This window comes from Lingula anatina, chromosome 5 (genome assembly GCF_051362555.1).
Source record: "Lingula anatina isolate TDL-2025a chromosome 5, LinAna3.0, whole genome shotgun sequence".
Lineage (NCBI taxonomy): Eukaryota > Metazoa > Brachiopoda > Lingulata > Lingulida > Lingulidae > Lingula > Lingula anatina.
This window is the reverse complement of record NC_141771.1, coordinates 9,303,294-9,324,376: the sequence shown is the minus strand read 5'-3', so window position 1 is coordinate 9,324,376 and position 21,083 is coordinate 9,303,294. Positions and strand designations below refer to the sequence as shown.

At 37.4% G+C, this 21,083-nt stretch overlaps 4 protein-coding genes across 4 annotated transcripts; 1 reads left to right on the top strand and 3 right to left on the bottom strand.

The window, feature by feature from the left end:
* Window positions 1–201: 201 nt before the first annotated feature.
* LOC106181097 (uncharacterized) lies at window positions 202–6,499 on the bottom strand. Its single transcript, XM_013565374.2, has 2 exons — window positions 6,354–6,499; window positions 202–2,760 (listed from the first exon to the last, which is right to left on the bottom strand). Exons 1-2 carry the CDS (start codon window positions 6,387–6,389, stop codon window positions 907–909), a joined length of 1,890 nt encoding a protein of 629 aa, XP_013420828.2. The 5' UTR covers window positions 6,390–6,499; the 3' UTR covers window positions 202–906.
* A 1,818-nt stretch (window positions 6,500–8,317) lies between these two features.
* LOC147761604 (uncharacterized) lies at window positions 8,318–11,348 on the top strand. Its single transcript, XM_087013301.1, has one exon. The coding sequence runs from the start codon at window positions 8,326–8,328 to the stop codon at window positions 9,361–9,363; it is 1,038 nt and encodes a 345-aa protein (XP_086869427.1). The 5' UTR covers window positions 8,318–8,325; the 3' UTR covers window positions 9,364–11,348.
* Window positions 11,349–11,406: 58 nt separating this feature from the next.
* On the bottom strand, window positions 11,407–18,094 carry LOC106167135 (uncharacterized). Its single transcript, XM_087013299.1, has 2 exons — window positions 17,958–18,094; window positions 11,407–15,644 (listed from the first exon to the last, which is right to left on the bottom strand). Exon 2 carries the CDS (start codon window positions 15,633–15,635, stop codon window positions 13,803–13,805), a length of 1,833 nt encoding a protein of 610 aa, XP_086869425.1. The 5' UTR covers window positions 15,636–15,644; window positions 17,958–18,094; the 3' UTR covers window positions 11,407–13,802.
* Window positions 18,095–19,171: 1,077 nt separating this feature from the next.
* On the bottom strand, window positions 19,172–20,814 carry LOC106181092 (uncharacterized). Its single transcript, XM_087013300.1, has one exon. It carries the CDS (start codon window positions 20,448–20,450, stop codon window positions 19,212–19,214), a length of 1,239 nt encoding a protein of 412 aa, XP_086869426.1. The 5' UTR covers window positions 20,451–20,814; the 3' UTR covers window positions 19,172–19,211.
* Window positions 20,815–21,083: the final 269 nt, after the last annotated feature.

Below are 21,083 nucleotides of genomic sequence, written 5' to 3'. Positions count from 1 at the left end.
GTTATATTTTATCTTTTAGTTTTAATTACTTCTATGTTAGTTTTTCATTTATCTTTGTAGTTTAAGTTTTAGTATGTATTTACCTCTCCTAAATATCACTGAGACGCACGTGTAGTGCAGTTTTATAAATGTATTGCTATTGTATTTATTATAAACTATCTATTATTTGATATAATAACATAAATAGATCGAGACTTGATCATCTATTTCATGTAATTTTTATTTCTATGCTTATAATGATTTACAATTTATACATTGAATGCAATTTACCGGCAAGTGACATATAAAAAGTACACGAACACAAAGTAATTTGACATATTTTGAAAACACACTTATATAAAGAGAAACGGAAAACTTTTTTATGTCTACATATACCAAATTTTATGTCTACATGTAACAAATTTCTGAATGTTCAACACGATATATACTAAGAAAGGCAACGACAGAGGGTAAAACGTCCGCTCCTCCCCGAATCCCCTCACATAAGTTAACTGAAATACTATATATCTCCCAATGTGCACTTTTATAATAAATATGGAATAAAACATACGTTCTTTTAATTTTGCGGCCACAATGACAATGCTGGGGTACTAATTGGTGTCCTTGACTTTGCTTAACTATGACTAATAAACAACTTCTCCGGCTATTAAAGTGGGACAAATGTTTGGAGTAACACATGTACCTATAAGCGGTTAGAGTTCGAAACCCTTTGTAACAATTGTTATCATAAAAAAGTCAGGTATATATACATCTTTGTTGCCGGCGTGTGCAGCCGCAATTCAATTTTCCCTCTGTAAGTATTTTATAAAAGGGTGATGTTAGATAGTCGCAGAGCCAAAAAACAGGATTTTTCTACACGTTACTTATGATACCTGTGGAGGAGTCGTAGTGACAACCCCCCCTATTTTAAACCCAGCCTGTATACCTTGGAGGTGCATTTACACAGTCGGAACCAGGGCCAGTGCTGGCCGTATCATCTGTGTTCTGATACTGAATATCTCCAGAACTTTGGCGTTCAAGTGATCTTTCATTTTGGGCCTCTTCCGATAGCTGGAGACCTTGATTGACGTGACCTTGGCTCCACCCATATGAGGGCACTCGGTTTCGTTCCCTAAAGTAGTATATCTGCAACAGGATGCCACCAGAGACGCTTGCCACAATGGCAACAACGGCAACGAATACCGACACTGTTGTGATAGTTTGAAGGTTGCTGATGTCCTTTTGGAGACTGGATAGTTGCGCTGAATTGACGAACGAGCTATTCAAAGCCTCTGACGGTTGTTCCAATTTTGTATTGAGTGGAGTTGTTGAGATATTGTTGCAGTTTTCAAAACTTTCGTCTTCGCGAGTGCAATCACTCAGAGTATATGAATACAGTGTCTGATAGGATAAATCCCTCGGGCGGTTACAGGAACCAACTAAAGTCATCTTGGAACCGAAAACCTCTCTTAGTTTTCGAACCCAGGCCATACGACAATCGCAAATGAAATACGGGCTGAAAATGTCAGATCTGAAGGAGATATGAACTTGTGACAGTAAATGTGAAACTGTACACTTGTCCAACGTTTCAAATCTATTTTCTCTCAGGTTCAGATACCTAAGGTTTTGAGGAACAAAATTAATTAGGGTCAATTGGTGTATAAGATTATAATTAAGCTCCAGTTCCTCCAGTTGGTCACAATTTTGGAACGCTTGCAGGTCAAGAGAGGCTATTTTATTGCGGTACAGTTTGAGTTTCTTTAACTGTGTCATTTTAGCAAAATGGTTTTGATTTATTTCTAGTATTCCATTTAAGCTTAAATCAAGTTCTACCAAATTTGCCATTCCTGATATTACAACAGGTATGTCTGTTAAACTCATAGAGTTAAGTTTAAGAATCTTCAAGGACTTCCGATGGACAAGAACATCGAGAGTGGGAACAATTTTTGGATTTCCACTCAGATCTAGAACCTCCAACTTGTTTTGATTGACGAAGACATTGGCTGGCAAAGAATTCAGATTACAGCCACTTATATCAAGATAGGTAAGATTTTCAAGCAATCCAATTCCAGGAGGTACAGCATACAATGGATTACCATTAACGCTTAGCCACCCTAACGATCTGGGCAGCTGGTCGAATGAAGCTACAGAAGTCTGGTTGAGGGAGCAGCTTGCGAGGGACAATTTCCGGAGATTAGCCAAGTTCTGTAAGGATGCTGGGATGCTACTCAACAGTGAGTTTTTGTCAAGGCACAGCGACCGGAGCGATGTCAGGTGACTAAGATAGTTTGCTGGATCACCAGTTATTCTGTTGTTTCCAAGGTCAAGTTCCTGTAGAGCAGTTAGATATCTTAGGGCCGAAGGTACGGTGGTAAGGCGGGCGTTCCACAAGATCAAAGATCGCATGTTGTTCTGCACACCGTGAGAGAAAGCCATTGGACTTATGGAAAGCCAGATTCCAGATGATTTTTCAATATTTATACGTAAAATGTTAGGGATGTTTCCGAAAGCTCCATTGTTGATTGTAATATTTAATGATCTCCAATAATTAATTTGAAAGAAATCAACCGTATCAATAGTAGCCATAAAATGGGAAGAGTCTATATAGGACTCATTGTAAAGGTGACAGTAGAATCTCCATTTTGTCTGTCCTTCCTCGGTATAATTGACACAGTCTGAGCAGTAAGGATTAATAGAACATGCTCCTTGGCATATTGAGGGTGCAGCGACCAGCAAACTTGCACAGAGAAGAAAAATATCTCTTAGATCCATTTTCTTATGCTGAAGTGAGAAGAATATCAACACAAATAATAATGCAGTGAGGGAAAGATGTGTTCATATGCATGTTGTTGGAAATCACAGTGAAATGCCGAGTTTGAGGGGATGCATGCTCTACAATTGAAAAAAATTGTATAACATATGGATATTTTCTCCACTATTTTGTATTTTCTGAAGCATTAATCACGTTATATATAATAAATGGAATAAAGATCACTGTTTACAACAATTCACACTCGTGATGTGATCATTTGGGAAAAAAGTGCATGGAATTGGGAATGGGACAATATTTTTGACGAATGTTGTATACCGTAATACATACACTGTTGCTGATAAGTTAAGCAACACTTTCTTATTTCTCGAATTTATCAGCAACCAATTTTTTATTGAGGCAAAATTTGTACAATAGCTAGATATTTCTCTTGTTTTTACTTTGACTTACTGGACATTGACATTAGAGTACTATTTACTGATGGACACGATAGAATGTGCAATGGGGTGCCACTTGCGAAAAACACAGTTTGGCCATGCCATGAGGCTCGAGCTTCCAGTTTGGCTAGTTTCATGGGCACAATTTGTTATTTTGGACCAACCAATGGTTAGAAGAGGACTCAACGAGGTAATCAGATGGCAAATAATGGGAAGCCATCGTGCTGGGGTGCCAAAGAGACAGGTTGCAAGGTAACAAAAAGTAACACCAAGTCAAGTGTCCAAGCTGGTATCAAAATGGCGCCAAACTCGTCATGTATTGGACAAGCCTCTTTCTGGTAGATTAATATTAATCGACGCAAGAGATGAAGATATCTGGTTCGATTTTGCGACCAGGACCAGTTCATGTCAGCCAAACAATGAAAATTTGCCACCATACGTCATTCAAGGGAGGTGCCCTGGTCAACAATACAGAGACGAAATGCCATTGGGGTGCATACAATCACACATTCAAGCAAATCCAGAAAGAAAAATCCTTTTGGTGCCGGACAATGTGCCCATCCAGAAAGCATGGTCCGTACGAGACGCGCTGCAACAGCGCGGTATCCTACAGGCAGTAAATGAAGAATGGAACGGGCTCTGAAAGCAAGATTGGCAGAATTTGGTGGCAAGTTGCAGGAGACAATGTGAAGCTGTTGTTCAAAACCAGGGAAGGCACACCCGATATTTATTGCATAATAGACGATTAATCATTTATTATCTACAGTCTTCTTTTATTAAAACTAATTCTTAGATGATCGAACTTTATTTTTTCATAATAAGCTGTTTTATTCAGCACGTACATTTTGCTGTGTGAGCATACTATTTTAACCCATGGTTTGGCATATTTTATTACCGTTTGATTAATAAAGTTATTTTGATTTATTACAATAAGCTATGTGGTGTATTTCTTTAACCGAAACATTCAACTTGAATAAGTTATTTATAAAATATGAAACAAATATGCATAATCCCACTAACAAATGAAATAGTTATCATGATAGAAGAAACTTTTGAAAAAATCGGGGTGTTGCTTAACTTATGAGCATCAGTGTATATGTATTACTTGGGCTGATGTCAAGTATTTAACACAGTGTAATGCTGTGGCCTAACGTAATCTGGTAGTAAAATGGCCTTTTAAAATGTTGAAGTAGACCGTGGGAGTATTTTACAGTTGACCTTGAATGTCTCTGGAAAGAAGGATCAAATGCCCTGGTAGATTTTTTTTTGTTATTTAAGCAATATTTGGCAGGGCGCTTAATCAGGGCGTTGGTGATACGGGAGCTACCATAGATTGATCATGGAAGGGCTACATTGTCGATGACTATTCTAAATCTGCCGGTGATTTCTACGTTGTTGCTGCCTGTCTTATGGGAAGCTATTGTATGTATCATATATCTGGAGCCTTTACTTCTGCCTATACGCCTTGTCTCAGTGGCTGACCCAGACGGCTGTCACGTTGTAGCATTTATGTTACTGTCCCACTATTTATCAGGGCATTGGAAAAAGAAGGTGATGTTTTTAATTTTATACTTAACATATCAACGGTGATTTTGCATTCTGTTTAAACGAGTTCTGCGTAGACAGACTTAAAATGCTGTGCCGTAACGATAGCTTCTTACATTAATATTAGAGCAAAACAGTAAATAATATTTAAATAATATTTTACCCCCCCCCCCAAAAAAAAAAAAACTTTCTGAAAATTAACACTGAATGATTTCAAACCTTGTTTATTTTTCAATTTCAGAAGTCAAATTCATTTGAAACTTTACAAAGCACATACAAAGCACACGTGGCTCATCCAGACGACTGTTACAACTGGTGTTACGTTGCAACATATCAGTTAAATCCGTAATGTGGATACATAAATCAAGATGTCAGCTGGTGTTTTTGCTATGACGGAAGGGGGAAGGGGAGAGAAAAAGGATAGGAAATAGAAAAAATACACGTCACTGTAGCTAAATTTTAACTTTAATGAATAAAACACCAGGATGGACCAAATTGATGTGTATTGTCTCATTTCTCACATTGTCTTATGCAATTTTGGAAGGGAGAATGGGTGCTCCAGGTTATTCATATAAATTCATTTTATTAAACGACTGTCTTCCTTCCCATGCAACTCAACTAAACGGTAGAACCATGGTTAAAGTGTAAAGGGAGCGAGCGTGTTTTTTATTTACATTCCAGACTTGACATAGCTGTTTACGTTTTATGATATGGAAAATTTCACCTTGACTCTGGCTGCATTGCAAAACAGAGCGGATCGTAATCCGCTCCTTGTTATAAAAGGGCACAAAATACTCTCCTAAAATGTACAGTGAATGATACCAGGTCCTGTGTTTTTCATTTGTTTGCAAATGAATAAGCACAGGTGGCTCATGCAAACAACAGTCACGATGCAGCAAAAAGACTTATCCCGTACCACCCACTGCATATATCCAGGCATCGGCGGATTCAGAATTGTGTTAAATAGGGAAGGGGGGGGGCGTAAACACGGATACAAATAGAAAATATACTCCCCTAGCAAAAAGAGTGTTACCCCTCACGAAACGTATAATGTGATGCAGCAAATCTTGTCATAATCTATGTTCTTCATTCAACTTTGAAAAGGAATTTTCCACAAAGAATTACAAATTGAATAACCAGTACATGAGCTAGCCATAAATAGTATTTTGTACAGTATCTTCTGGACTGAAGGAAGCACCTGTGCCGTCTGTGTGTGAAGTCAAAATGTTTTGAAACTGGTGCACAATGATGGTGTTCCTTTTACAGTGCAAAGATCGTGCATGTATAAGATCATTTATGTTTTCAAAAGTATCCCTCACATATCCATTTCCGATGATATTCTACACGTTTCCTTTCATGCACGTCCGCCATATTTAGTCTCAGGATTTGTAAAGCCTGGCTCAAATCGTTGTGAATGCGGTCTTAGTCAAATAATCAAATGTGTTTTTTTAACAACCGTTTTTTCCCTTCCCCGACAACATGGGTTAAATCCTATACGCCCAGCATTGAGTATAACCTCAACAGACGTTCCCCTCTAGATACTGTATTTAACCAGATATCTTTTAAAGCATAGGATCCCCTCTGAATTGTTAATTAGCTGATTAAATTCTATGTAGACTTACCAGATAAGTTTTGGTCTCCTGCTTTGGCAAAGACATGGATCAGGCAGTAATGTCGCGCAACATGCGCAACTCAGCAGGGATTATTAGTTTTTCTATTCAGTTCAGGCGACTCCCTTTTGTATACATTCTGTCACAAAGAAACTTTTGTCCTGTAAAGGTAGGGAATTTCTTTAGTAAAGATGGGGTCCTTTTTAAAATCGTAAGAAAGGCTGCTAAATCAATAAACAGAAGTCAGGTCAAGCGTGCACTAGCATTCGTACTAGTCTGCGTGGAAAGTGAATGATGATCAGACCAGGGGCGACCCTTTGTCGTTCCGCCTTGTTATTAATTTTTAATTTTTTTAATTAACTACAGTGCCACCAGATGTTAAATTTACTTACCCATCGCTAGACGTATGTCGATACTTCTAATCGCTGTAAACAGTATATTACAATAATAATTTTCCATTTGGCAATAGTAATTTTAGGCCACCGGCCCATATTACATTTTACATTGAATATTAATACACAAACAACTTGTGTAAGGGAGACCGGGCTAGTTGGACTCCGTGGAAAGTTGGTCCTCCATTAATTTATGACAAGGTGACTATGGAGTAAAAGAAATGATCACATCATTTTGTAAAGTGACTATATACAATAGTGCTAAAAAGCGTCGGCAGTGAATCCCAATTAAATAATGTAGCATCGCAAAGTTACTTTATTAAAGAGACTAGGTGGGGGGCCAAGTTACCCTGGGGTCCAATTAGCCCCGCGGTCTCCCCTATCACAATGCACGTACATGTATCAAGGGTCCAAGATGTTAATTTCCTTTGAACACAGCAGTGGAGCGTATATTTTAATTAAAACCATCAAAAAATGTATGCACTAGGAATGTACGAAAACAAACTGTATTGCAAACATTTGAATGGTTAAATTTGATTTTTTTTTATTGAACTTTTGGTTCAGAGATCTTTCTACACATCCTGGGGTGTGCTTTACGAAGTTTCTGTTATCAAATTACGACTGTGTGTAAACGAGCTCTATCGCCAAATTAGAATTATTCAAATAAACTTGTATACTTCATGAAAGTGCCAATGAGCTGTCAGAGACAATTTCCGAAGAACAGTGACAAACGGAAATGGTTTATCAAGAGCTGACAAAGGTGACGTTTATATTAAATAGCAGGCTCCAGTTGCACGCTGCACTTGCTGCCGATCTCCGGGTAGCTCTGTTTATCTTGATTTAAAAATCTAAGATAAATATATTTGTTGTGGGTACGCAGACACGTGACGTTTATGTGCGAACTGTTCAGTAAGGTCTGAGTAGTGTTAATATCATGTGACTGGTCACTTGAGTAGTGTTATCAAATAGAAGGTGATGAGGAAAAGTAGATTTTAGAGTTAGGTCATTCGAAGGCTCTTTCGCATTCCGTGAAGATGGCAGAGAACGATCAAACTGATTCGGGTCCACGCCCCGAGGACCCAGAAAGACAAGAAGGTACGCTTAATGTGGGCGAAGCATTCGATTACTGAAAACTATCGTTCAAAACCAGTTTGAATCTTTTTCTGAACAGCAATCCAGTTCAATTAAGTCCTTCGAGAAAAAGATAAAGAATTCTCGCGACACTATCTTGAAAGGAGAAGGAAATAAAGCAGCATTCAATTTCAACTTAGATATTCTGGATGGTCTAGAAACTTTAGAATTAAGAGCCCACGAAAATAAGGACTCAAAATCCATCCAGATAATTACGGGGATGAAGGAGAAAATCCGTCAACGTAACAAACATATTCGAATCGCAGACTCCTCTCCTGTAGGTTGGAAAACCGTGAAAGAGTATGAAATTTCCGACTTTGCTGACGATTCCGGAGATGAAAGAAAGATCAGAGCAGCGGAAAACAGGGCTCTTCGTCAATCCCATAAAAACAACTACCGTTTTTCTCCATATGCCACTCCCACCGCAGCCGCAGGTGCGCCTTTTTTCTACTAACAGAGCAATGGCTTCCTCGCCGTACCCAGGGCCTTTTCCTTCAGCCACAGTCAGCTCAGCAGGCCAGTTGAATCCTAGTCTAGGGCCCAGATTTCCCACTTTTTCGTCACAGCCTTTTCGTAGGATCCGCAAACCGATGCCGTCCGACATCTGCTTCCTCTGTTTGCAGCGGGACACTGGAGATCAAGCTGCCCCAACGCCCAAGTTAAACCAGAACCAGAGAACCAACGCAATTGAAAATGTAAAAGATAAGTATTTTCTGAAAGATCCAGAAACTTTTGAATGCTTGACAGATTTACATTTGCGCCAACATATAGAACATTTTAAAAAACTTGATCGTAATTTCTCAAAGACAGGCGGCATTAAAGTAAGTCTTCGTGCCCATATGCAATTTCGGAAAGACATGAACACTTATTCGGACATTCTCAGAATCACAGAGAACGGTTACGATATTCCGTTTATATCCAATCCTCCATCCATGTTTATGCAAAATAACAGATCAGCTATAAAAAACGCACATTTTGTCAAAAATACAATTAAAGAATTGTTGAATACAGGTTGTATTGTTCAAGTGCCTTTTAGACCTTTTATTGTTAGTCCTCTAAGCGTTGCTGAAAACAGAGAAAAGAAGAGATTAATTTTGGATTTAAGTCAATTGAACAATCATATTAAGAAAGATAAAGTTAAGTTCGAAGACTGGAAAGCGGGTATAGATTATTTTGAAAAAGATTGCTTAATGATTAAATTTGATCTTAAATCAGGTTACCATCATATCGATATTTCACATAGATTTCAATCTTTCTTGGGATTTTCCTGGGATCATCATTTCTACTGTTATACCGTTCTGCCTTTCGGTCTTTCCTCTGCTCCTTATATTTTCACTAAATGTTTGAGGCCGTTAGTCAAGTATTGGAGAGAAAAAAGCATTAAGATAGTTTTATATCTAGATGACGGGATAGTCCTTTCAAAAAATGTACATGAGTGCCAGCGAGATTACTCGTTAGTTAGAAATTCTCTTATTCAAGCGGGTTTTTTAATCAATTAAGAAAAATCAAAATTTTCACCTGTTAATAGTTTAGAATGGCTCGGTATTATTTGGAATGCCCCATCTCTTGCTCTGTCAATACCAGAAAGGAGAATTCAAAATACTTCAATAGCAATAAAAAAAAAAAAAAAAAAAAAAAAAAAAAAATCATTAAAAAATATATATTTAACGGTACGTTGATTGAAGTGAGGAGTAGAGTAAGTCATTCGTAAATTAAGTCGAACTAATTTCAGAGACAGAGAGAGAAAGTGAATAGAGAGAGAGAAAGAGAAAGTGAATAGAGAGAGAGAAAGAGAGAGAGAGAGACAGAGAGAAAACGAGAGAGAGAGATCGTTCAGGTGATAGATTAATTGTGATCATTATGCATTGCAGTTGAAGAAGGCCTGGTGCATAAAATTAAATCGATAAACAGAATTAATAATAATAACAATAATTATAATAGAAATTATTTTTAGAATTTTTCTTACTTATCAAAATTCATAGGCTTTACATAATTACATTCTGTTGCTTGTTGTGCTGAGTTGAGGAAGTCCTAGTACAACAAGTTAAGTCGATCTAATTTAAAGAAAGAGCGAAAGAAAAAAAAATTATCAAATAAGTTGTTCGCATTCATTATGCATTGCAGTTGAAGAAGGCCTGGTATATACAATTAAATCGACAAACAGAAAAACAATAATAATAATAATAAAAAATTTATTTTTAAAAATTTTTTCTTTGCTTATCAAAATTCATATGCTTTGCATAATTACATTCTGTTGCTTGTTATGCTGAGTTGAGGAAGTCCTAGTACAACAAGTTAAGTCGATCTAATTTAAAAAAAAATCGTTTGCATTCAATATGCATTGCAGTTGAGGAAGGCCTGGTGCATATAATTAAATCGACAAACAGATATAAAAAAAAAAATCCAAATAAGTGAATTATATTTTATATTTGTTTATATATGTTACATATATATATATATATATATATATATATATATATATATATATATCTGTTGCTTAATGCATGGAGTTTTAGTCCTCATACATTAAGTTAAAGTCGATCTAATTTGAAGAATGCGTAAGAGATTTTAAGGAAAATAACTGAAATGTTGAAATATATGTCACAGCATTTTAAACTCGGAAGAAGAGAAAATTTTAGTAGAAAATGAATGAAAGAATGAAATTAAGACGAAGCGATAAAGAAAGAGAGAGTGAAGAGTTTACGAGTGAAAGAAAATTTTTGTGAAAAGGAACTTTTATCGGAGAAGACGATTTCAGTTATGATAAATATAACAGAATACGAGAGAGTAATAAAATTATTAAGGGTTTTTGATCTGTGTAGAATAGAGAGAGAAAGAGAATGAAAGTATGACGAAGCGATTAAGAAAGAGAGAATAAAAAAATTAAATAAATAAATAAATAAATATTCACATTTTATTTTGACATATCATTCTGTTTGCATAGAATACAAGGATACACTCTTCTTTCTTTATCATCGAAATGAGCGCTTCCATACCTAACACTGTGTCTGTGTTTATACTATAAATATTTTATGTTCGTTTGAGTGTAACGAATTAGAACATAAATATATTTGTTGTGGGTACGCAGACACGTGACGTTGATGTGCGAACTGTTCAGTAAGGTCTGAGTAGTGTTAATATCATGTGACTGGTCACTTGAGTAGTGTTATCAAATAGAAGGTGATGAGGAAAAGTAGATTTTAGAGTTAGGTCATTCGAAGGCTCTTTCGCATTCCGTGAAGATGGCAGAGAATATATATAATTCCCTCCCACCCACCCAATTTGAAGGAGTTTTACTTTATAAATTAAAAAAAAAAGTGTGTTAAGCTTGTTTGTTTGAATAAATATATTTAATAAATAAATACGAGATATAATAAGTAAAGATTAGAAAGAATAGAGAAATTAGTTTTAGTCTTAGTTCAAGCTTTTCAGTGTTATACTTATTTCATAACAGAACGTTTTAATTTTTCAGCTCGGATCCTGGTACGGCAAAGCAAGATGGAGTTTAAAAAAAAAAAGAAAAAAAAAAACTCAAGAACTGATCATTATCATTATTATTTTATTACACTTTTAAAAGACTTGTTTTACATATATTTGTTTTAATCACTTTGTTCAAAGTTTGGTTCGTTAAAATAATACTAATAATAGCAAGGATATAATTATGGTTTTTAAATGTTCAACAACGACTGAATTTATGGCAATTCAAACGGAAATAAAGCACACGGAACGAAATGAGCGCTTCCATACCTAACACTGTGTCTGTGTTTATACTATAAATATTTTATGTTCGTTTGAGTGTAACGAATTAGAACATAAGCAGTTTTATGCAGGAGGTATTGTTATAATAATAAAGCATATCTACGAGGGTTGATTGATAAGTAGTGAGCCTCGTGTGGAAGGGGTTAAGCAGGGATATCCCTTTTCAGCCCTTCTGTTCCCTGACTATTTAAAGATGTGTAGCCGAAGTTTGGTGTCATTTGGTTAGTTTATGTCGACGAGGTAGTGGAAAGCTCAGGAAAGGTGTTCTGTTCCTCCAGGACAATGCCCCTGCTCACAAGTCTGTCATTGCCATGGCTGCCATCAATGAGTGTGGCTTTGAACTGATAGAACATCCACCTTATTCGCCTGATCTTGCTCCCTCTGACTATTATCTATTTCCCAAATTGAAAAAGGCTATTTCAGGTACTCACTTTGTGTCAGATGATGACATCATACGTGAAGTAGAGGGGTTTCTGAACGGCCAAGAGAAGGGCTTCTATAAAAGTGGCATAGAGGCTCTCAAAACTTGCTGGCAAAAGTGTATAGATACTCAAGGAGACTATGTTGAAAAATAAAGAAAAATACTTGTAAAATGTGTACCCCTTCTATATGAGGCTCACTATTTATCAATCAACCCTCGTATAGGTGTGCTACAGTAACGGGAAATATTGGTTTATATTTGGAATACAATAAAATTTAGGGGGGGGGGGGGTTTGAAACCCATATTAGTGTGTACTGTAAACACGGAATCCACTATAAATTGAATCCAGCAAGGTCCAATAGAAGAAGAGTGTATATCTACAGATAAAGTAAAGTTCAAGTAGTCTACTACATCCAAAATAATGTCGCGTGTGCCTCAAATAATTCTGTAAAGCTTTTTTGGTATTACGGTTTCCGACAAATATTTTAAGTTTAATATCTTTACCAATATTTACAAAACGGGTAGTTCGAGATACATTAACAGATGCAATAAGGAACACAAAATATAAATATTAACATTTCACTCCGTTATTAAGTTTTTTTTTGCGGAAAATAGGAATTAGAAGAAGGGGCCTTTGTAACTTATTCGGAATATTATTTATTTTTGTGGCTATTTTGATATTAATATATATTTTATACACCTTTCCTTTCCTTTATACACCTTCAACTGATGTATCAAAGGTACACATGAACTCAAACAATTTGACTTTGGGACTACATATTAAAATTAACATACATATATATATATATATATATATGAATAAATAAAAAAAAGACTGCAATTACGTAGAGGTACATGTAATCACAACTGGTCTTTCCACTGCATATACAACATGTTGGGCCTAAGCCTAAAAGCATCATGTAAGTACCTGACGATCACAGCAATCCTCGTTTACATTAACAACCAAAATTTGTTCGTGTACAGAGAACAAAATACTCTTACCAAGGTTTGTGTTGAATACCTAAACGACCAATGCAATTTCAAAATAAGACAGTGAAGGGCGCCAACAGATTTTTAAACTGTCGGCTCTATTCTGCGTTTCTTAATTCACCTCTGCTGAAGCGATGGCAAGTATATTCTTGTTTATAAATGTAGATTTTGTATTTATAAAAGGTGCATTTCACAGTGACAATACCTAGAAGAACATGGACATATCTGAGTTCACTTACAGGTACTTTTAAACGTGTGGCTGTTAAACATTATTTCAAAGTACGGAGGTGAAGGTCATTCCTTGAGTAATACCTATAGGTGGTTAGACTTTTAATCACACTGTGACAGATTTCAGCAGGAAAACGAACCAGTTTAAGATTTTGATGCTGTCGTCGCAAATCAAATTCTCTCCAGTAAATATAAACAGGGATATTATTAGGAAAGCTATGTCTATCTATTGGAATAATATTTGTACTTTATTAAGAGTTTATGCTCCACGGCATTAGTGCCCATACAGTGGGCATGTGTCAGGTTATACACTAAAACACTAGTGAGCACTGGCACATCCATGATCTGACAATATAGATATTTGTGTTTACGCACCTAATAAATCCATATCTGCACATTATTACCTGACCTGATCAAACCAAAATCTAATAAAACAAATAAAACATAAAAGCGAAGTAGGTAACAAATCACGAGGCAAATATTTATAAAAACGAAGATCCAATAGTAACAAGTTGGATAACTTTACACATTACTTATAAATTACAGGGGAGTCGTAATGGCCTCCGTGTTGTTTCCAGCCCCGCCTGTCTTCCTCAAAGGTTCATAGTCGGCACTAGGGCCTCTGCTGGCCGTCCCATCCGTGTTCTGATACAGACTATCTCCAGAACTTTGACCTTCAGGTGACCTTTCACCCTTGGCAGCTTCCGATAGTTGGAGACCTTGATTGACGTGGCTCTGGCTCCTCCCATTTGAGGGCACTCGTTTTCTTCGCTTGAAGAAGCATGCCAGCAGCATAGCAATAGTAGCGACAAATGCCAGGAGGGCGACAACGGCGACAGATACCGACACGGTTGTGATAGTTTGAACGCTACTGAGGTCCTTTTGAAGACCGGATAGTTGGACTGAATTGACGAACGAAGCCTCAGGCGTCATGACAACGTTGCAGCTTTCAAAACTTTCGTCTTCAGGCGTGCAACCATCTAGGGGATATGAAGACAATGACTCGCCATATAGCTCCGTTGGGACGTAGCACGATCCACTAAAACTTACCCTGGAGCCGAAAAACGCTGACAGCTTTCGAACCCAGGCCAAGCCACAATCGCAATTGAAAAGGTCGCGTGAAATGTAGGACTTCTGAAGATATGCCAGTAAGTTTGAAATAGTGCACTTGTCAAACGTTTCAAATTTATTTCCGTTCAAGTTAAGATTCCTTAGGGACTGAGGGACAAAAAGGATCTGGCTCACTTCGTGTATAAGATTATAACTTACGTCTAGTTCCTCCAGTTGGACACAATTTTGGAATGACAGCGGATCGAAAGAACCTATTTCATTGTGGTTCAGCCTGAGTTTTCTTAACTGTATCAGTTTGGCAAATTGACCATGATTTAATTCTTGTATTCCATTATAGCTTAGGTCAAGTTCTACCAGCTGTTCCATTCCTGATATTGCATCAGGTATGTCTGTTAAAGACGAACTGATTTGGGAGAGCCTGAGAATCTTTAACGACTTCTGATTGACAAGAACATTCAAAGTGGAAACGATACTAGGATTTCGACTTAGATCTAGGATCTCCAGCTTCTTTAGACTGAGGAAGACGTTGTCCGAGAGAGAGTTCAGATAACAGTATTTCATGTTTAGATAGGTCAGATTTTGAAGCAAGCCAATACCAAGAGGTATTTCATACAGTCGATTATTATAAACGTTTAGCCACTCTAAAGACGTGGGCAGGTTGCCGAATGACGTCACTGAACTTTGGTTGAGGTTACAGCTTCCGAGAGACAATTTCCTTAAATTAGTCAGGCGTTGAAAGGACGTTGGGATACTACTCAGTAGATAGTTGTTGTCAAGCCACAGCGCCCGGAGTGATGTCAGGTAACTAAGGTAGTTTGATGGGTCACCAGTTATACTGTTGTATCCCAGGTCCAGCTCCTGTAAAGCCGTTAGATATGTCAAGGCTGAGGGGACGGCGGCAATGTATGAGCTCCGAAAAAACAAAGTTCGCAGGCTGTTCTGTACACCGTAATAGAAAGCCAGTGAATCTATAGAAGGACTGGTGCCTATCGGGTTCCTTATGTTTACACGTACGATATTAGGGATGTTTTGGAAAGCGCCACTGTTGATGGTAAGTGTAGAACTCGATGAAAAAGAACTGACTTGAAATAAATCGACCGTATCGTTGGTAGCCGTAAAGTGCGAAGGATCTATAAAATACTCACTGTAAGGGTTGCAGTAGAATCTCCATTTAGTCTGTCCTTCTTCAGTATAATTAGCACAGTCTGAGCAGTAAGGATTGATGGAACATGCCCCTTGGCATATTGAGGGTACAGCGACCAGCAAACTTGCACAGACAAGAAATAGGCCTCCTGGAACCATTTTGTTACGCTGAAGTGAAAAAATTGAAATACCAACACAAATTATTATGCAGCGAGTGAAAAAGGGGAACAAATGCAAGCCGTTTGTATTAAACAGAACTGACAGTTTTGAAACTGTTTTAGGAGGCACTTATGCACAAAATATCAATTCCATATACTCAATAATTTTAAAAACAAGACCTATTTGTGATTGAACGCCAAGGCACAAAAATATATAAAAAATTTAGACCCATATACACTATTGGGTTGTAGAACAAAAGCTTGTATTACCCCCCCCCCCCCCACCAACCCCATCATGAGGCCAAGTAGTACATTTTTAAGGATCGCGTTATATAATTTAAAATATGCACATGGCACAATCGAGTAAGATGAAGTGTAGGAAGTTTTTTTTTCCAAACAGCACCTCCATAAGATCTAGATCTTGTTTATTCAGATTTCTTGAGGATGTTTAAGTGGTAACTTTTTATAGAACTTAAACTGGTTAATATGTTCGACTTTTAGCAAGCTAGGAGTCTTGGCATGCACAATAGTTAAACCCTCATGCTCCGTGGCCTCCGTTTTCGTGCTTCTTTATATATTGAACACTCATTTACCCGATTAGATTTCACCATTTAAAAGTTCTTTTCTGATCACGGGTTGTAACCGCTATATGTAAAACATACTACTACTACTTATGATGGGTGTGTGTGTGTGTGTGTGTGTGATAATACCAACTTTTTGCCTTACCCCTCCCCCCCCCCCCCCGAAATTATGTAATGGTCTAAACGGCAAAAAAATTTAACCTCCCAATCCCCTGTACCCCAGTATTTACCCTCTAAAATTTGCGATATCCGGAAATTACTGGTTTTAGCATTTTTTGCATGTTTTCCATGGTATTTGTCCCTTGTTATGTACCAAAACTTCAGAAAATTATATTCCTTTATTTTTAATCCAAAAATATCAAAGTAAAACCTGTCTAACTAGTATAGCTAAAATTTGTCTTAATTAGAGCAAAATCATTTACTTTACTCACTGAATATACTTCCTCTGCATGATGTGTTTGATACATGAAAAAGTTCTTGGTTTTTATTGTTTCTTTTGGTATAAAACAATTGCTACCTAGGTTTCAGGGTGGTCACCTACACATCATAATTTTCCCTTACCCCCCTAATCATGATATACATTCGGTTGCTCGTTTTTTGTGCTTTAAGGTTTGATTTCTCTTTTGAATTGTACACCAACCCCGCAAACTAGGTTCTAATGATAACCCATTGCGCCTGTTGACTCGATGTAAAATTTGGAGGGAGACTGGATGCTCCAGAAAGGTCAAATAATCAACTGTGTTTTTAAACGACTGTTTTCCTTCAGATGCAATATGGGTAATCCCTTCACCTTTAATATAGACGTATGTCTCAATTTTTTGTTTTTTTGCCAGCTACCTTTTGTATACATCCCTCTGATTTTTTACAGCTGAATTTAACAGTAGAACCATTGTTAACACGTATATGGAGGGAGAGTGTTTTTATTTTCATTTCAGGGCTAACACAGCTGTTTACGTGATATGTTAAGTATTATTTCACCTTGATGCTGGCTGTATTGCACACCTTATGTATTGTTAGCCGCTCCTCGGTGTTATATAAGTGAAAAATAGTTGAATATATTATTTTACAAATAAGAAAAATCTTATAATGAACACTGGGTGCTGTCAAAACCTCCACGACGTTATATAAGTGTAAAATAGATGAATAAATTTTATACCAAAACAATCAAACAAACAAAAAACATTCTCCTAAAATTTACACTGAGTGCTATCAGAAGCTTTATTTTTTAATTTTCAAATGTTAATATGTTACCAAGAGGTAAATAAAGTAAGTAGAGGTGGCTCTTACAAACAACATTCACGTTGCAGCATAAAGGATTATCCAGTAAAACTCACAGTACATATATACCAGGGCACAGGTGGGTCAAGGATTTTGCTGAAGGGGGCCACTGGGGGGAGAGTCGGAAGGGGAGGGAACGAGGATAAGAAATAGACAAGATAACACAGTAGATGAGATGAGTTTAACCGTAACGTGCAGAACACTATAATTATTGACAAATTGTGTTTTGCCTCATTTCGCCCGTTGTCTTTATGTGTATATTTGGTTGGGAAAGTGGGTGCTCCAGATTAGTCAAATATTAACACAGTGTCTTTTACACAACTGTTTTTCTTCCCTCAGTTAAAGCCCCTTGATAACCTGAACAGATGTACGCTTCTTGTTTTTGTGTTCAACCTGATGTGTTTTGCATTCGAACATCTGTAAATTTTTGACAATTTAGCTGATAAAATTTTATATAGACTTACCTGATAGGTTATGGCCTCCAGTCTTGGCAATGAGTTGAACAAGGAAGTAATGTCGCACAAAATGTGCTTTTCACTAGATGTTTTTTTTTAGCTTTTCTATTCAAGCGTCTACCTTTTTATTTCTGAAGATTCTTTTGCAAAGAGTATTTTGTCCTGTAAAGGTAGGGAAATTCTTTAGCTAAACACGTGGTTCTTTTCAAAAGAGTAAGAAACGTTGAAAATCAGTTTACAGCAGGCAGGTCAAGCGTTCACTAGTATTCCTACCAGTCTGCGTAGAAGGTGCATGGTGATAAGGTATTGAGGCATAGGGGGTGTCCCCTTACTCAATCCGCCTTTTTTTCATACACAGTGCTGCCAGAACACATTCGCTGCTTTTGTATTCGCAGCCTTTCATTCCTAAAAACCTGACCCCCTTCAAATAATCCTGGATCTCCTCTGCTGTCTCCGAAAACGTCTTGCGCGCTCACAATTCATTCACTGCGAGCGCAACTTTTACTACTTATACTTTCAGGGCTACCTAACCAGAACAAACCGGTGTTGTCATTTCATCATTCCATGTTGTCTCAGTGCAAGGTTTCCAAACGTTTAACGTCTTATTTACTTCTGTTGACGTGCCATTGTCCTATCTTTTATAATTATTTTTAATCGTTCGAGTTTTGTGTCTTGTTCCCTTCTTCTTTTTCCCCCACTTAAGTGCTTAAAAGTTTTTTTTTTCGCAACGTTAGTTTTCTTCCCGCCCGTTCATCCATATGTTTCTATCTTAGTCACGTGACACGCAAGGTATGTTACAATCGCGGGATATAAATGCAATTTTGAGTACTTTATTTCTACGTAGTGGGCGCGTGTTAGATGTTGAATTGAAATGGGTCTTGTTTATTTGGAGTGTTTGGTGTTGTGAAAGTGCTATTTTTATGTATCATTTCCAACTACAACCGCTTTGTATTCAAGTTTAGATAGTCTCACTGCTCTGAAGCGAGCGTCGGTGAAGCCTGGATTCCCTTTAACGTGTTTAAACCACCACTTCAACTAGTTTCTTATGCGACTCGCGATCGAATAAAGTCGACATGCCCCAATAAATAAACCAAATTCATCACTCGATCAGCCATAAAAGAGCTTTAAGGCTGCGTTTACATGAAAATCTAAATTCTAAAAACCTAAAAATCCATTGGCGGTATCTAGTGATCACAGTCTATGCCCTGATTACCCCGGGCGTAATTAACTAGCAGAGCGAGCGAGTTACTTCCAAAGCTGTAATTAAATCTCGGTTGCACTTGGGGAAATTCTGATACATGGGACGCATGCGCAGGGAAAAAGAAAATGACGGTCGCGGTTGCTGTGAAAAATGTGTTTGTCGATTTTGTGCAGCAACAAGACGAAGAAGATGAGGTCCATAAACACACGACAGATATGAGTGCAAACTGACGAAATCAACAATTTAGAGATACAACTGTGCATGCGTCCAGGCGTCAGAACCTCCTCCGAGCGCAGCCGAGAATTAATTACAGCTTTGGAAACGACGGCCAAGCGACAATCACAAGTTAAACGACCGCCTGAAATGTACATGTAGGAGTTCTGAAAATGTGCCAGAAAGTTTGCAACGGTACACTTGTCAAAAGTGTCGGATTTAGTTTCATACAATTGAAGCTTCCTTATGGATTGAGGAAGAAAAATGATCTGGCTCACTTCGTGTATAAGATTATCACTTACGTCTAATTCCTCCAGTTGGACACAATTTTGGAACGATTGCAGGTCAATAGAAAATAATTTATTATAGGCCAGATTGAGTCTCCTTAACTGAACCATTTTAGCAAATTGGTTTTGATTTATCTCTTGTATTCCATTATTGCGTAAGTTAAGTTCTATCAATTTTGACATCCCTGATATTGCATCAGGTATGTGTGTTAAAGAACAACCCATATTGGAAAGTCTAAGAATCTTCAAGGACTTCAAATGGACAAGAACCTCGAGAGTGGGAACAATACTTGGATTTTCACTTAGATCTAGGAACTCCAACTTGTTTAGATTGATGGAGACGTTGGCCGACAAAGAGTTCAGACTACAGGATCTCATAGTAAGATAGGTCAGATTTCGAAGCAATCCAATTCCCGGAGGCACAGCATACAGTCTATTATCCTGAACGTTTAGCCACTCTAATGAAGTGGGCAGCTTGTCAAATGACGCTACAGAACTCTGGTTGAGGGCGCAGCTTGCAAGGGACAATTTCCGGAGATTGGGTAGGGGCTCCAATGATGTTGGAATACTACTCAATAGACGGTTGTTGTCAAGCATTAGCAACCGGAGCGAAGTCAGGTGACTAAGATAGTTTGCCGGATCACCAGTTATTTTGTTGTAGCTAAGGTCAAGTTCCTGCAGAGCAGTTAGGTACCTTAGGGCTGAAGGTATGGTGGTAAGGTCTGAGTCTCGCAAGAACAAAGATCGCATGTTGTTCTGCGCACCGTGAGAGAAAGCCAATGGACTTATGGAAAGCGTCATTTCGTAATTGCTCTCAAATCCATACGTAAAATACTAGGGATGTTTTCGAAAGATCCATTGTTGATGGTAAATGTTAAACGAGATGAAGAAAAAATAACACGAAATACATCAACCGTATCGTTGGTAGCCATAAAGTGAGAAGAATCTATATAAGACCCACTGTAAGGGTTGCAGTAGAATCCCCATTTTGTCTGACCTTCCTCGGTATTATTGGCACAGTCAGAGCAGTTAGGATTGATGGAACACGCTCCTTGGCATATTGAGGGTGCAGCGACCAGCAAACTTGCACAGAGAAGTAAAATATCTCTTAGATCCAGTTTCAACTCTGAAGTGAAAAAATCAACACAAATAATTATGCTGTGAATGAAATGAAATTGAGTTTTTTTACCTATGATTTTCGCAAAATGATAAAATAAATAAATGTAGCGTCAAAAAATCGAACATTGCTTTTAGCATCACATTTTTTTTGTTTCGTGTGAAATACCTGGTATATGAAAGCCTTGGCAATTGGTATAAAATATTGCCAACAAATGCAATTTATGTTTTATTTTTCTAAAATATTTCAATTTATGACCTTGATGTTTAGAAGGCTTACATAACAAATTATGAAAAAGTCTTTGCCCAAATAGACCA

Coding starts and splice junctions, on each gene's coding strand:
- LOC106181092 (XM_087013300.1), bottom strand. CDS start 20,450: ATGACGCTTTCCATAAGTCCATTGGCTTTCTCTCACGGTGCGCAGAAC.
- LOC106167135 (XM_087013299.1), bottom strand. CDS start 15,635: ATGGTTCCAGGAGGCCTATTTCTTGTCTGTGCAAGTTTGCTGGTCGCT.
- LOC106181097 (XM_013565374.2), bottom strand. CDS start 6,389: ATGTCTTTGCCAAAGCAGGAGACCAAAACTTATCTG. Junction 2,761..6,353: donor AGGAGACCAAAACTTATCTG/GTAAGTCTACAT, acceptor TTCTCACTTCAG/CATAAGAAAATGGATCTAAG.
- LOC147761604 (XM_087013301.1), top strand. CDS start 8,326: ATGGCTTCCTCGCCGTACCCAGGGCCTTTTCCTTCAGCCACAGTCAGC.